At 42.6% G+C, this 13,386-nt stretch overlaps 1 protein-coding gene across 1 annotated transcript; it reads right to left on the bottom strand.

The window, feature by feature from the left end:
• Positions 1-4,438: 4,438 nt before the first annotated feature.
• atp6v0ca (ATPase H+ transporting V0 subunit ca) lies at positions 4,439-13,035 on the bottom strand. The gene is made up of 3 exons (XM_037689554.1): positions 12,774-13,035; positions 8,870-9,053; positions 4,439-5,588 (listed from the first exon to the last, which is right to left on the bottom strand). The coding sequence occupies exons 1-3, from the start codon at positions 12,847-12,849 to the stop codon at positions 5,384-5,386; spliced, it is 465 nt and encodes a 154-aa protein (XP_037545482.1). The 5' UTR covers positions 12,850-13,035; the 3' UTR covers positions 4,439-5,383.
• Between the last annotated feature and the right edge of the window lie 351 nt (positions 13,036-13,386).

Here is a 13,386-nt window from a genome sequence, read left to right as displayed (position 1 = left end):
CGGATGCATGTGGACTGCGGGAGGAAATAGGAGTACCTGGAGAATACCCACGCAAACATGAGAACATGCAAACTCCACACAGAAAGACACAATCTGTGGATTGAACCCAGGATTTAATTCTGTGAGGCAACTATGCTGACCACTACTCCACTGTGCTGCCTTATAATTTTTCTGGTATGGTTGATCGGTCAGTCTGAAGATGCGATCCACTATATCTCAGGGTATTAGATTGTGGAATGATCTGGAGGTTGATATTAAAAATGCCAAAACTATGTACATATTCAAGAGGATGATAAAAATTTGTTTTTTTAAAAAAAATATTAAGTATAATGTGAGTTCATAAAAATTGTTTACAGTTGATCTTATATTTTAGCTAAGTTTTTTAAATTATTTTTTACTTTTTTATTTTTTTTATAAATTCATCTTGCTTTTGTATAGTAATTTTGTTTGGAATATATTTTGGGGACAAGTGGCAGATATAAGAATTCATTCTTCTTCTGCTGCCTTTCATTTTATTTCGGTGATTGTATATATTTTTTCTTTTCTTTAAATTGTATTATATTTGTTGTTTGGATGAAATGAAATGAATAAATAAAACATACATACATACATAAATACATAATGGGTCAAAAACAATGGATTTTTAGTTAATATGGATGAAACTGGTTTTTCTTTCATGCCTATTCTTATGTTGGGGTTAATGTTATGTGATTTTTTTTTTTTGCTTTGGATATTAAATCTCATCTCAAGATCTTAAATGAAGAATCAAAGCTGCTGAATTGTTCAGAGTCATTTTTTTTAAGCTTCAAGAATTTATTTCTCAACATGTTTCTCTTCTTCATGGCTTCCTCTTAATTTTAATCCATGTTCTATGTGAATATTGAGCCAAATATATTGTTGGGTTAAAAATGTTGGTTACGTACTGTAACCCCTGATTCTATGAGTATAGGCGTAGCCCTTTAAGAGCTGTCGCTGGTGGGTTTATCCCTAAGGCACTCAGCGCTGCACTGAAAACTTTAGTCCACGCCCACCTGCTGTGTGGGCCTCTCCCCTGGTCCGTATAAATTACGGTGAGACCGGGAATCAGCTCCCAAATAGCGCTTTTCTTCAGCCATTTAGGAACCAGTGAGGCCCCGCGCTTAAAGGCTGCTCATAGAATCTGGGGTTACAGTACGTAACCAACGTTCTATTTCATATAGGCTTCGCCCTTTAAGAGCGGTGGGGTTAAAGGCGAAGCAGGAAGTAGTCTATGCCTCACTGGGTCCATTCAGACACAACATGAAGCACCTGCTTGCACAAAAAAAAACATTTCATCACTCAGCCTTCTGTGTGTGTAATTACGTGCTGCGCAATTGTGTGCTCCATGCGCAGGAGCGCACCGGAGAAAATCTCTGGTGAGGAAAAAGGCTGAGATAGCAGACCTGCTGCTGTGAATAGGAACAACGGAGGATACAAATTGTAACAGTGTAACAATGAACAGAGCAGACCAACAGCTCCACAGGATGCACCGATTAATAACGATCAAATCAGCAGTCATGAACTTGTGACTGATAATAAATATCTTACACTGCGACTGCATGTAGGTAGGTGTGAGCTCAAAAGTAAAGCTCCATGAAACAAATCATTCTGTCAGAACCCTGAGAACAGAATGGGTCATGGAGAAAGTAGAAACATCACGTAGATAAAAACGAATAACTGAACATGGCGATGACCAGGTAGCCGCCAAACAAATATCCTCCACTGTCATCCCTCCATGCAGAGCCATGGAGGATGAAAACACTGGTGGAATGCGCTCTGAGATTCTCTGGAGGGTCCAGTCCAGATGAACTGTAAGCTTCAGAAATAGCCTCACACAACCAGTGTGAGAGGCGCTGGGTGGGTAGAGGATGTTCTGAAGAGCTGTCCCAGTAATGCACGAACATATGCTGAAAACAGCACAGTGCAGCCGTGTGCACCACGTAACATGAAAAATGCGCGCATAGGACAGGAGGTGGTGAGATGTTGCTTCCTCCTTAGAATTATGAGGAAGAGGATAAAAACCCATCCAAGGTTATCACTCACGATCTGAATGAGCTTGTGATGCTTTTCAGAGCATGGTTAAAACGCAGTACAGCTGAACTGCCGTCAGCTTGAATTCTGAGACATGAGGGAGTAACAGAGAGTGCAAACAAACACTCACTCTCTTTGCCGATGTCAGAACTAACAGCAGGGCTGTTTTAAATGACATAAATGTAAGTAAAACCTGATCTAAAGGCTCAGAAGGAGCTTTGATCAGAGCGTGCAGGACCATCATTAGATCGCACTGTGGAGCTAGTGGACGTGACACCGGTCTGCGTCTCCGTACACCTTTCAGGAAACGCTTCATCAACAGGTGATTAAAAACTGTTCTGTCACCGAAAACCTCGTGACTGGGAGAAATAGCTGCAGCATAAGTCTTAATTGTGCTAAACGCTAGATCTCCGTCCATCCGCTGCTGCAGAAAGGACAGCATGCCACCTAATGGACATGAGATGGCCTCTACACCTTTCTCCGTGCACCAACGCTGAGAAATCGCTGCCGCAGCTATGGAGCACCTCTGGTGCTGCTGCTGGCCAAGGCGGTCCCTCCAACAGCCGGAGGGGCAGATGGACTGTGACGTCACCAGACGGTGTACAGTCTGAGACCTCCTCAGACCTCTGCAATTCCTCAAGGATGGTCCTGAAGTTGGCCCGAACAGTGCCTCTGGGGTGATGGGACCCTCCAGCAGGTCTTTCTGCAGCCTCTCGGACATGCATGGCGAGAGGTGGAGCCAAGTGGTCCTCTGGATCATGGTCATCCAGGCGGCGATGCGGGACAGGCAAATTGCAGAGGTTACACATGTTTAAGATGTCATCAGCAGCTTTACAGAGAGAGCTTTGTCTCCTCCAGCAGGTCTGCTTCTTCCAGCCTCTTCGAGATGCTATAGGCAAGCAGGGCGACGTTGTTCACTGCGGCCGTCTGGGATGATCACTGGTGAGCTCGGTTGGAGACCTTGTCACCATCTGGTCACGCTTCCCTGGAGGGACAGGTTGCTGGTCCATCCTGGAAGCGTTTTCCCCAAGTGCCACCCGCCAGCCTTGGCTCCGGGGGGGGGGGGGGGCGGAGGGTAAAACACAGATCAGTAAAACCCTCCACTCTAGAGACGGAGGCAAAGGTGAAGACGGCTGTCTTCAGCTTGCCAGCCCAGCTGCAGCCTCGTTCCAGCAGTGCGACGTCACAACTGGACAGCGAGGCCAGATGGGGTCAGGGCGATGAGCCCGGGCAGAGCCAACCTTCTTCAATCCTCCTGGATTATGTCGGGCAGCTCTGAGAGGAGGGCACCAACTGCTGGGAGCTGTGTGGTCGCCGACGTGGGAAGAGCCGAGGTTGCTGAGCATCCGCTCGGCCGCTCGTCTTCCGTCACTACGCTCTCCAGGAGGGAAAGGGCAGCTCCGCATCGCCTTTCTCGGAAGAGTCATTCGGTTCATTGTGTGACTCTGCGTCAAAGAAGGCGGTGGCATTGTCCCGCACATAGCGTCCCACTACAGAAAAACAACATTCAGCGGAGCTGCTGCCAACAACGCCTTTTTCGAGGAAATCATCCGATTTACCTTGAGAAAAAACACGTTAAAAAAGGAGGTGGTGTCGTCCAGCCAGTAGCGGCCCCCCACGGAAAAACATTCGGCGGGGTTGCTGCTAACATCGCCTTTGATGAAAACATTTGATTACCGCCAGGACAAACGCGTTAGAAAAGGCTGTGGCGTTGTCCAGCGGGTAGCCGCCCGCCACAGAATAAACATTCAGCGGGGCTGCTACCAACATCGCCTTTTTCGAGGAAATCATTTGATTACCACAAGGAAAAAAAGTTAGAAAAGGCGATGGCGTCGTCCAGCGGCTCGCCACGAAAAAGTACTCCTCGGCGCTTACCTTGAACAAGGCTGCTCGTCTGCTTCTCCTCGGGGAGGTAGAGCTCACCGGGACGGCAGGAGGTTGGCGTGGCGGAGACCCAGGCATCCTTAGCAAAGGTTGTGCCGGTCAAAGCTGGACAACTTTCCTTCTTCGTTCTCCCGACAGTACTAGCTAGCTGGCTGAAGAAAAAAAAGGGAGCCGATTCCCCGTCTCACCAGAATTTATACGGACCAGGGGAGAGGCCCACACAGCAGGTGAGCGTGTACTAAAGTTTTCAGTGCAGCGTTGAGCGCCTTGGGGATAAACCCACCAGCAACAGCTCTTAAAGGGCGAAGGCTATACGAAATAGCTCTTCAACGTTTATTCCATCGCAGAAAATGTTATCTTTTGCTCCATACCTACCGAGATACAAACCCGCTCATTTTTATTTTAACCAAAATAATGCTCATCTATTATCAAGTTAAGTCCAGCTCATTATGTTGGCATCTAAATCTAAAAAAAAAAAAAGATAAAAACAGGCATAGCCACGTTGTTTTGGAGGTGGTTGAGTTTTATTTGGAAATCTGACAGGCATGGCTGAACAGTAAACTCTCACTTTAAACAACAAAAAAAGAACAACCCAAAAAATAAAGACAGCAGCACTACAGGTAAACAATACTAGTGTCTGAAAATGTCATATCCACCATAAATCCACGTACACACATACTGCACTCAAATATCTGACACACACACCCACCCACACACACCCACACACTGTGTGAGCTCCATGTGAACATTCTTCATTAATATTCACACGATATCCAGAGATCTGAGCACTTAGAACAATAACCCACAGTGCAAATAATCTAACTATACACACATAATTTATATATTTTATGTATATAGGGTTTTCCATTTAGACAGTTTCAAAATCTTTGTAACTTCCAACAGTGAAGAAAAAAAACAAAAAAATTCAAGAATGGTCCCCGAAAAGAACATGAACAAATAAAATACTAGCGTGCACAACTTTTCAGCAGTCTCAAAACAAAGAATGACGATTACCAGTAAAAACCACCAACAAAAGACGAGAATCCAAAGGTGGAGGGGCGGAATGGGCCGAGGGGGTAAACGTTGATATTCACACGCACGTCACAGACTGGTTACTACATTTACTGAGGGTGGGAGGACTCTGGATCACTGTACAATTTTAAGATTAGACGATACATCAGGCAGACTGTCCACACATCAGCTCACGACAAACAGTACATGTTCATGCCCGTTCTGCACGCACGAGACCTGACACAACCGGATGGCTTCAAACAATATGGAATGGATCACATCTACTCAGAACAAAGCGGTCAAAGGCGACCGCCAACATATTTCTGTTGCCATCCCATCCTGTCAGATCCACAGGGTGTCATGGAAGAAGGTGAAAATCTCCTATTTGTTCTTGCTGCTCTGATGTGGATGAATGAGATGGGGGGTTGGATGGAGACACTTATTTTGTGGACAGGATGAGGGCCACGATGAGGCCGTAAAGCCCCAGCACCTCTGCGAAGATCAGGATCAGGATCATGCCCACAAAAAGCCGAGGCTGCTGAGCGGTGCCTCGCACTCCGGCGTCACCCACGATGCCGATGGCAAAGCCGGCCGCCAGACCGCTCAGGCCCACGCTCAGACCAGCACCAAGATGCAGGAAGCTCCTTATGGTTGGGGGGGAGGGGAGAAAGGAAAATACAGACAGCAAAATTTGTGAAGTTGTACAGTTTACAGTAAAAATGATACTTTTATCATTTTAAAGTTTTACTATAAGCAGATAAATGGTTCCCATGGAGTCCACGGTTTGTACAAATACCATCAAAAGCAATTCATGTTCTCATTTTTAATTTTCCTACATTGCTGTGGAGGGATTATAGCTTGTTTGTAAAATAATGCTGCATCAGTTTGTGGTCTTTCATATTCATCTTTACCCAGTATCACACTGGGCTGCAACCACGGACCCTGACTGGTGGACAGTATTTGTAAAGAAGTCTTCAAAATGTGTCCAAATGTTTACGGGGCATTCTTTGTGTCCTCGTGAGTCGCATCAACTTCCTGTTTGAATTCTGAGCATGTTAAATAGGAATTAAAACAAATGTTCTCTCAAAGCAGTCACAGAGTCACTGTTAGCATCTCAAACCCATCTCAAATGCAGCTCATCTTAGTTTCTGTCACAGCACTAGAGCTGCAGTATTGCCAAGTTAATTGTTTTTATACTACTGTGTGAAAATGTGTATTTGTAACATCACACTGTTTGTACTCGCAAAATACAAAGTGCATCGATTGTGTGTATTAAAAATGCAGTAGTCCCTCACTACTTGGCGGTTCGAAATTCGTGGACTCGCTCTATCGCGGTTTGTGGACATATAGTCCTTAACATTGTACAAAAAAATTATACAGGACACATGATTGTCAACTTTAATATTACTCATGTGATTGGGACAGTACTGGATACAGTACTGTATTAGTAAAAAGTTAACGAAAAAATAAAATATTTCAAACTGTCGCTGCCATTTTCTAGTTTTCTCTCAGTAAGCCTACATTGTATTCCCGCTCATAACAACCACATTTCCCAGAAGGCAACAGGGCCCTGCCCAGAAGCCCCGTTTCCTTCTGCTGGGAAAAAAAAAAAAAAAAAAAAACAGAGGTAAAGTTTTGCTCTGATTGGTGCCCAGCAGATGCAGAGAAGTTGCGCTGAACCCAATGAACTGGAACAGAACCAGAGCAGAACCAGACCTCCAGACCCATCAGTGAATCTTGAGAGCTGGTAGCCGGCCCACGAGGATTTCTAAGCGCAGACGCGCCCCAAAAGCTCCGGAGTCGTTTCCATAGCCCATGGGGACTTTTTTCATCCAGACTTGGAATCAATTCACCACCAACGGTCCCACACAAGCCAACAGAAGGTCTGACCCCCAAAAGCTACAATGAACAGGACCAGAACCGGACCTCCAGACTTAGCGGTGAACCCGAGAGCAAGTAAGTAAAATTTGGTAGCTACATATAAGTATTTTGTTAAAATGAGTAGGTTTAAGAGCTTAGAACATTGATTGTGAGCTTCATCGCTGCAGGTTAGGCCTGCAGAAACAGAACACAGTTGGACCAGAACCAAGAGCCGTTTCTGTGTTCCGCAGAGCTAGTGAATAAAATTTAGTAGCTACATATACAATACTGTACATATGTTGTTAAAACTGTGTAGGTTTAAGAGCTTAGAACAATGCAATAGTGTGGGAAGGGTTTCTAAAGCCTTAAAATATATACAAATACTAAAATGAATATAACGTTGCTACTTGGCAGAATTTCACTGCGGGCAGGTTTGGAACCAAACCCCCGCAATAAACAAGGGACTACTGTAAATAAATAAATAAAAAAACACAAAAAAGGTGCAGATCTTCCTGTCAGGTTCCTCATAATGACCATTTGACACGTGTACCGCCACAGTTAAAAGTAACGACTTGTTCAGGTCCTCGGAGCGGGTCATGTCGCCACGGGCTGAGCCCTTTCCCGCCCCAAGGCTACAACTTCCAATGATCAGATCTAGCCATGCCAAGAATACATCATTTTCAAATCTGCCTACCTTCACTTCGAAACTCCAGGAATTAAATTATAAACAAGGGGGACCACAGTCAAATGGGTCTAAAGTGGGCCGAAGTAGGTACAATCTAGGATGCAGCATGCTGAGCACAGTTTTGAGGGCTGTGCACACAGACTGATTTTTAATCATTGCCACACAAGACAAGTCGGCACAGCTCAGTGGACACACACACATTCAGTGAGACAGCAGCAGATTGTATTTTCTTATTCTGAGTCCACAACTGCCAAAGTCAAGAGACACTGGCTTAAAAAAAGTAACATTTTTGAAGTGAGGTTGCATAAAAACACCACCAAGAAGTGTTTTTTTTGCACAGAAGTTTTTAACAGATCATCTCAATCAGGCTGAGGTCTGGACTTTGGCTGGACTATCGTAACTCTTTAATTAGATTTTTTTTTTCCCCTCCAGTCATTCTGTTCTAGATTTGCTGCTGTGGTTGAGTTTATCGGCCAGTTGCACAATTCAAACTTTGTTAAGCTTCATCTGTTGAGCTTAGAACTCAAAAAATGCGACTGAAGAATAAACGAGCTACAAATAATTAGTTCTACATTTATCTGTGCATTGCAGCAAACAGCTCCAGAGAACAAGGTTCTGCAGAACTTATGGCTTGCAAACCTTAACTTTCTCCTTGTGGCCCTTCCAAAAAGCCTTTAACTTGTTTTCTGAGGCCTGTAAAGACTGAAATGTAGCTCGAGTTTAATTTCTTCCTCTGAGTATTGCACAGTCTGCCCTCCAGGTGAATTTGCAGAGCCTTTGACTCCTGTTAGACTGTAAGTGGACTTGAATGTTCCCACTTGTGAAAAAGCTCACAATAAAAACATGAACTCCAAATCTTTTGTAAATGGGCTCGTGACCCTTCGCAACTCTACAAACAGCAACAGTTCAGCAGAGCTTATTGCTGATGTCTTTTCTTCTTGGCACTGCATTAACACACATTTAAATGCTTCAGACCAAACAGATGAAATCTCTGCTTTAATCAGTGTGTTAGATTAGGACGATACTTGACCTCTTAATTCTAATAAATGCTATAAAACTATACTTGTAAATGTACTTGTATAGCACCTTTATCTTATCAAGATACTCAAAGTGCTTTACACTACAATCTGTGCCCTCATTTACCCATTCATACAGCACTATACTAGATTTTTACAAAAAAAATACCCCATTATTTTTCAATACGGTAATTAAATATGTCACAAGTTAGTGTTGATCTGAAGTTGTATTCATCTTTAGCCTTATAAACCTACTCTGAAGGCCTGATAGGAACAGGATGGTTTGTATTCTTAGTCTGTGACAACTTATATTCTCATGATGCAAGTCTGCGTGATGTAATGAATGAGCAAGGGATTAACTTACTTGTACAGAGTGACTGTCTCAGAGATGTTGTTTGCTATCAGCACAGCTACCACCAGCCCGTAGATGGCGATGATACCAGCCATGACGACGGGGATGATGGACTTCATGATGAGCTCTGGCCGCATCACAGACATGGCAGCGATGCCCGTGCCGCTCTTTGCCGTCCCATATGCTGCTCCTAGCGCTGAGCGAGACAGAGCAGACATTCACTGTTAATTTGAATTTCCCATACATCAGCTTTATTTATACAATTAGGGGCGTCACTGAAAGGCAAGATACAAGTATACAAGATGTTAAATCACTTAGTTTCTAAAACAGACAATACTTAAAAGGCAAAATGTTTTAAGTATTTTTTCTTACAAACCATCCCAAAAGAAATGAGCCCACCAAAATGAAAAAAATAAACTATAAATAGCTCCACTCCGAGGCAATTAAAAATACCTGTTCTTGTTGCTAGTTTGTTAAGCTTATACTTCATGTCACAGACTGATTACGCTATGAATTTTGTTGCTATAACTTCTGCAGCACATCCCTGGTGAAACTGTAATCTACAAAAATCAGCACAAATACAGTCACTCTGTATTAAACCCAGGGAGCATCATCTTTGTTGTTTAGGCCTGGCTCTTTATCAAAAAAAAAAAAAAAGACTGCAGTTTTTCTCACGCCTGTGCTTCTGCCACCACGCTGTTTTAAATCACAGAAATGTATGCAAGCCAAGTGTTTGACACTGTTCTTTGTTGTCTGCAGAGCTTAGGTTAAAATAAAAAAAAATCATAATTAAGGTTGATTTACAAGTAAGCTTCATGAAATGTTTCAAACTTTGAACATTACAGAGATAAATGATGTGACTGTCATCTTTCTTGCCATTTGGACTGTGTTTTTTTATTTTTTAAACCCTCAAACATTTGCCATTTTGTCATGTCTCGGACACCTAAATACCTAAAAACATTACATTATTTGTAAGTAATGTTTTGCAGAAATAAAACAACGATGACATGAATGACGTCAAGCTTGAAAATAGAGGCTAAAAAGCCCAAGCTTTGTTTTAAAACCATTTCTCCTGACAGGCATTCAGGTGACTTGCTGGGTGTCTGGTTATTCAAACATAAAGAGCTAATTGGAGTATTTGCACTGATGGTTGTATTTCACGGGCCATCTTCCATTTCCAACAAAAGATGTCTGGAAAACATTCATGAAGAGCAATGACTTGTAGTTATTTGCTAAGACCAAATGACAAAATCTCAGGTTCCTTATGTTGAAATAAGAAATATAATACTGGTAAATTAACACACTTCTAAACGTGTTCAAGTCTAGAAAAATGAACACTGATAAGTGAGATGCACCCTAACTCAGATAGAAATAATGAGATTATTTGTGTAAATAATTCAAGATTTAATGTTTAATACTAGATTAACAAAACACTGTTCACATGCATTGTGAGTGCTGGATATAAAAGTGTAATTGAAACGAGAAAAGGAATAATTAAATGGAAATCTGTACAGGAGCCAGAAAACTTTTCATCAACTCTGCAGTTTGTGAGAGAAGACAAACTGCAGTTTGTGATCTTGTCTAATTAATTAAACAGTCTAGATAGCTGAGTCTTTGCAGTGCTGCCCAAATTATCAAGAGTAACGGTTTATTTTTCCATTGTCTTTCACAGTAATTTTAGCTAAATCCATACCAGCGGTTTAAAAAGCATTACAAAAAAGTGTTTTTTTTGTTCAACGTCTGTGTTGTCTTTGCGAAACGTAAATGAATAAACAACAAATACATGCTGAGCTTTCTGCAGGATGGACCAAACAGGAAGATAATATTGAAAAATAAATGTGTTTGACACACATACAGGGAGAAAGATGTACTTTGTGACCGGTTTGGCACACAAATATACATTTTATTGTCAAATACAGACAAAAGTGGATTGAAAACACTGACCAGAAGCCAAATTTAAACAAAAAATATACTTTTATTGTCACATGCTGATGATATCTATGGTGTTACAATAATACATTGTTTAATTTCTGTATCTAAAAAGAAGTTTACGGTATTTCCAAGGCCAAAACGCAATTAAATGTAAAGAGATTTTAAATAGTGAAGAAAAAAAAAAGTATCAAATTCTTAAAACTACAGCACTGACAAGTTTTGTTATTTTTTTTATTATCGACACATTAAAATTACTTTTTTGTAATTAGAACTACTTGTGTAGTTCTTTATTGATTCAACTTCTAAGTATCTTTTAAAAAAAGTCAAAGTTGGGAGTGGTGGTGCAGAGGTTAGAGAAGGTGGGCCTGTGATCAGAAGGTTGCTGGATCGACTCCCTGGAAGGACAACATCAAAATGTGGGTGGAAAAAGTGAAACGCCCACACCTGCCTCCACCCTTATTTGCCCCACCCTGGGCCCTTGAGCAAGGCCCTAAACCCTCACCATCTGCTCCCAAACAAGTTTCTCTTGAAAAGGAGTCCTCGTGAATCAAGGAGACTACCTTTAAAAAGAATAAAAAATTAAAAAAAAATGCTATAAAAATTACTAATAAAATTATGAGACGGACATTATGGTTGTGCTGGATTTATCCACACGACAATTCCATGAAAATATTATAATTTAATCCCGTGTTACAAATGGTTTTAAAACGGTGTGTGAAAATGTGCAAAGCACGCAGCATGGTGAGGATTTTAAATGTAAAAGTCAAATTATAAAATGTACAGACGTTAGAAAAGGTGGGCCTGTGATCGGAAGATCGCCGGTTCAACTCCCGGTACAAACAACATCAAAAATGTGGGTGAGATAGGTGAAACACCCACACCTGCCTCCACTATCATTTGCCCCACTCTGGGCCCTTGAGCAAGGTCCTTAACCCCCACCATCTGCTCCTCCGGGCACCTTAAATAGCAGCTCTCTGCTCCACACAGAGGACTGTGGTAGCTCGGTGGTCGCATCAGGAAGGGCATCTGGCATAAAAATAATTGCCAAGTCTTCCTGCAAGTTCGTTCACTGTGGCGACCCCCTAACACAGGGAGCAGCCGAAAGAAAAAAAAAATTGGATCAGAGTTAAATAAACTAAATAAAATCATCTTATTGAGTGCTATGCTTGAATTGGTGGGCTTATTGTGCATTAATCTTTGGGGCTATAGACACTACAGTGAAAGCTTTGGGTTTCCCCTCAGAGGTTGGAGAAATCATTTAATGTCCCCCAACAAGTGGCGTAGAGAATGGACTGCACCTCTACAGCACCTTTCTATCTGATCAAGATACTCAAAGCTCTTTACACTACAATCTGTGCCCTCATTTACCCATTCATACAGCACTCTACTACACCCTTACAAAGAATAATCAGTGCTTTGGATCACATTCATACATCGATGGGACACACATCGGAGGCAATGACGTGTTCAATGTCTTGCCCAGGGACACTTCAGCATGCGACTGCTTGTGGAATTGAACCCCCCAACTGGGGGGACAACTGTTCTAACCACTCAGCCACAGCCGCCCCTGAATGAATGAATGAAAGTTTTTTTGGACTCAGTTAAATGAGTCAGTTCTGTAGCCGCAATAATCACAAATAATCACAACTTTGATTAATGATGACCTTTTTGTGCTTTTAATAACTTGATTTGGACACGCAGGATTTATCACCTCGGTGATAGCATGCGTCACCAACCAGCTACAAGATTATATCCTGAATTTGATTTGATTTGATGAAACCTGGCTCCTGGAGGGAGGAAGCTACGACGGCGAGGAGCCTTCGGTTAGCCTCCCCTCCGCCTCTCCCTCCCCGGCAGGTGTGCGAGCCCCGAGCGGCCTAGCGAGGCAGCTTCTGTGAAAGCAGCTGTTGTTTCCAACTAACTAACGCGGCTCGGTCTGAAACAGAACAGAGGTGTCAAATGAAGGAGCTGGAGGTGTAGTTACCGCTGAAGACCATGGCCGCAGAGGCTCCCATCACAGCGAAGAAAGGCGAGTACTCGGGGCTCTCCTCAGACGACATTCTGGCTCTTCTCCTCGGGCGGTGGAGCTACAAGACTGGCTAGTTTATTTTCTTTATGCGAGTAATGAGAGAGCTGGTGGGTCTCCTTTCCCACCGTCACCTCTCGACAGGTTTAAACACTGCGAAGCGAGGTTACAACCAGCTCAAGCTCCGGCGTAGAGGAGGAAAATGGCGAAACGGAAAAAGTCATGTGACCAAGCATCCCGGAAAGAACCATTCGGGCAAACGCAGGGGTGCGGACGTTAACGTCGACTCGTTGATTTATTTTTAAAATCTTCACAATAAAGTGCTGTCTTAAATCAAGTTATTATATAGTGTTATTACATATATTATATATAAATACTATATTATATTACTACTATATGGCGAGTGGGTTTTGTGAACTTGAACCATTGTGGTACGTTCTGCTGCAAGTGCACTGACTGCAGCTGAAACGCTAGTCGTCACTACACGGCACGCGCTGTCAGATTAATTATTAGTACGAAATGTTCAATAAATTCAACATCAAATTGCGACGGTTGTTTATCACTACAAGTA

The sequence above is a fragment of the Nematolebias whitei genome, chromosome 15 (genome assembly GCF_014905685.2).
Source record: "Nematolebias whitei isolate Nwh7 chromosome 15, NemWhi1, whole genome shotgun sequence".
Lineage (NCBI taxonomy): Eukaryota > Metazoa > Chordata > Actinopteri > Cyprinodontiformes > Rivulidae > Nematolebias > Nematolebias whitei.
This window is presented reverse-complemented; position numbering and strand designations above follow the sequence as displayed.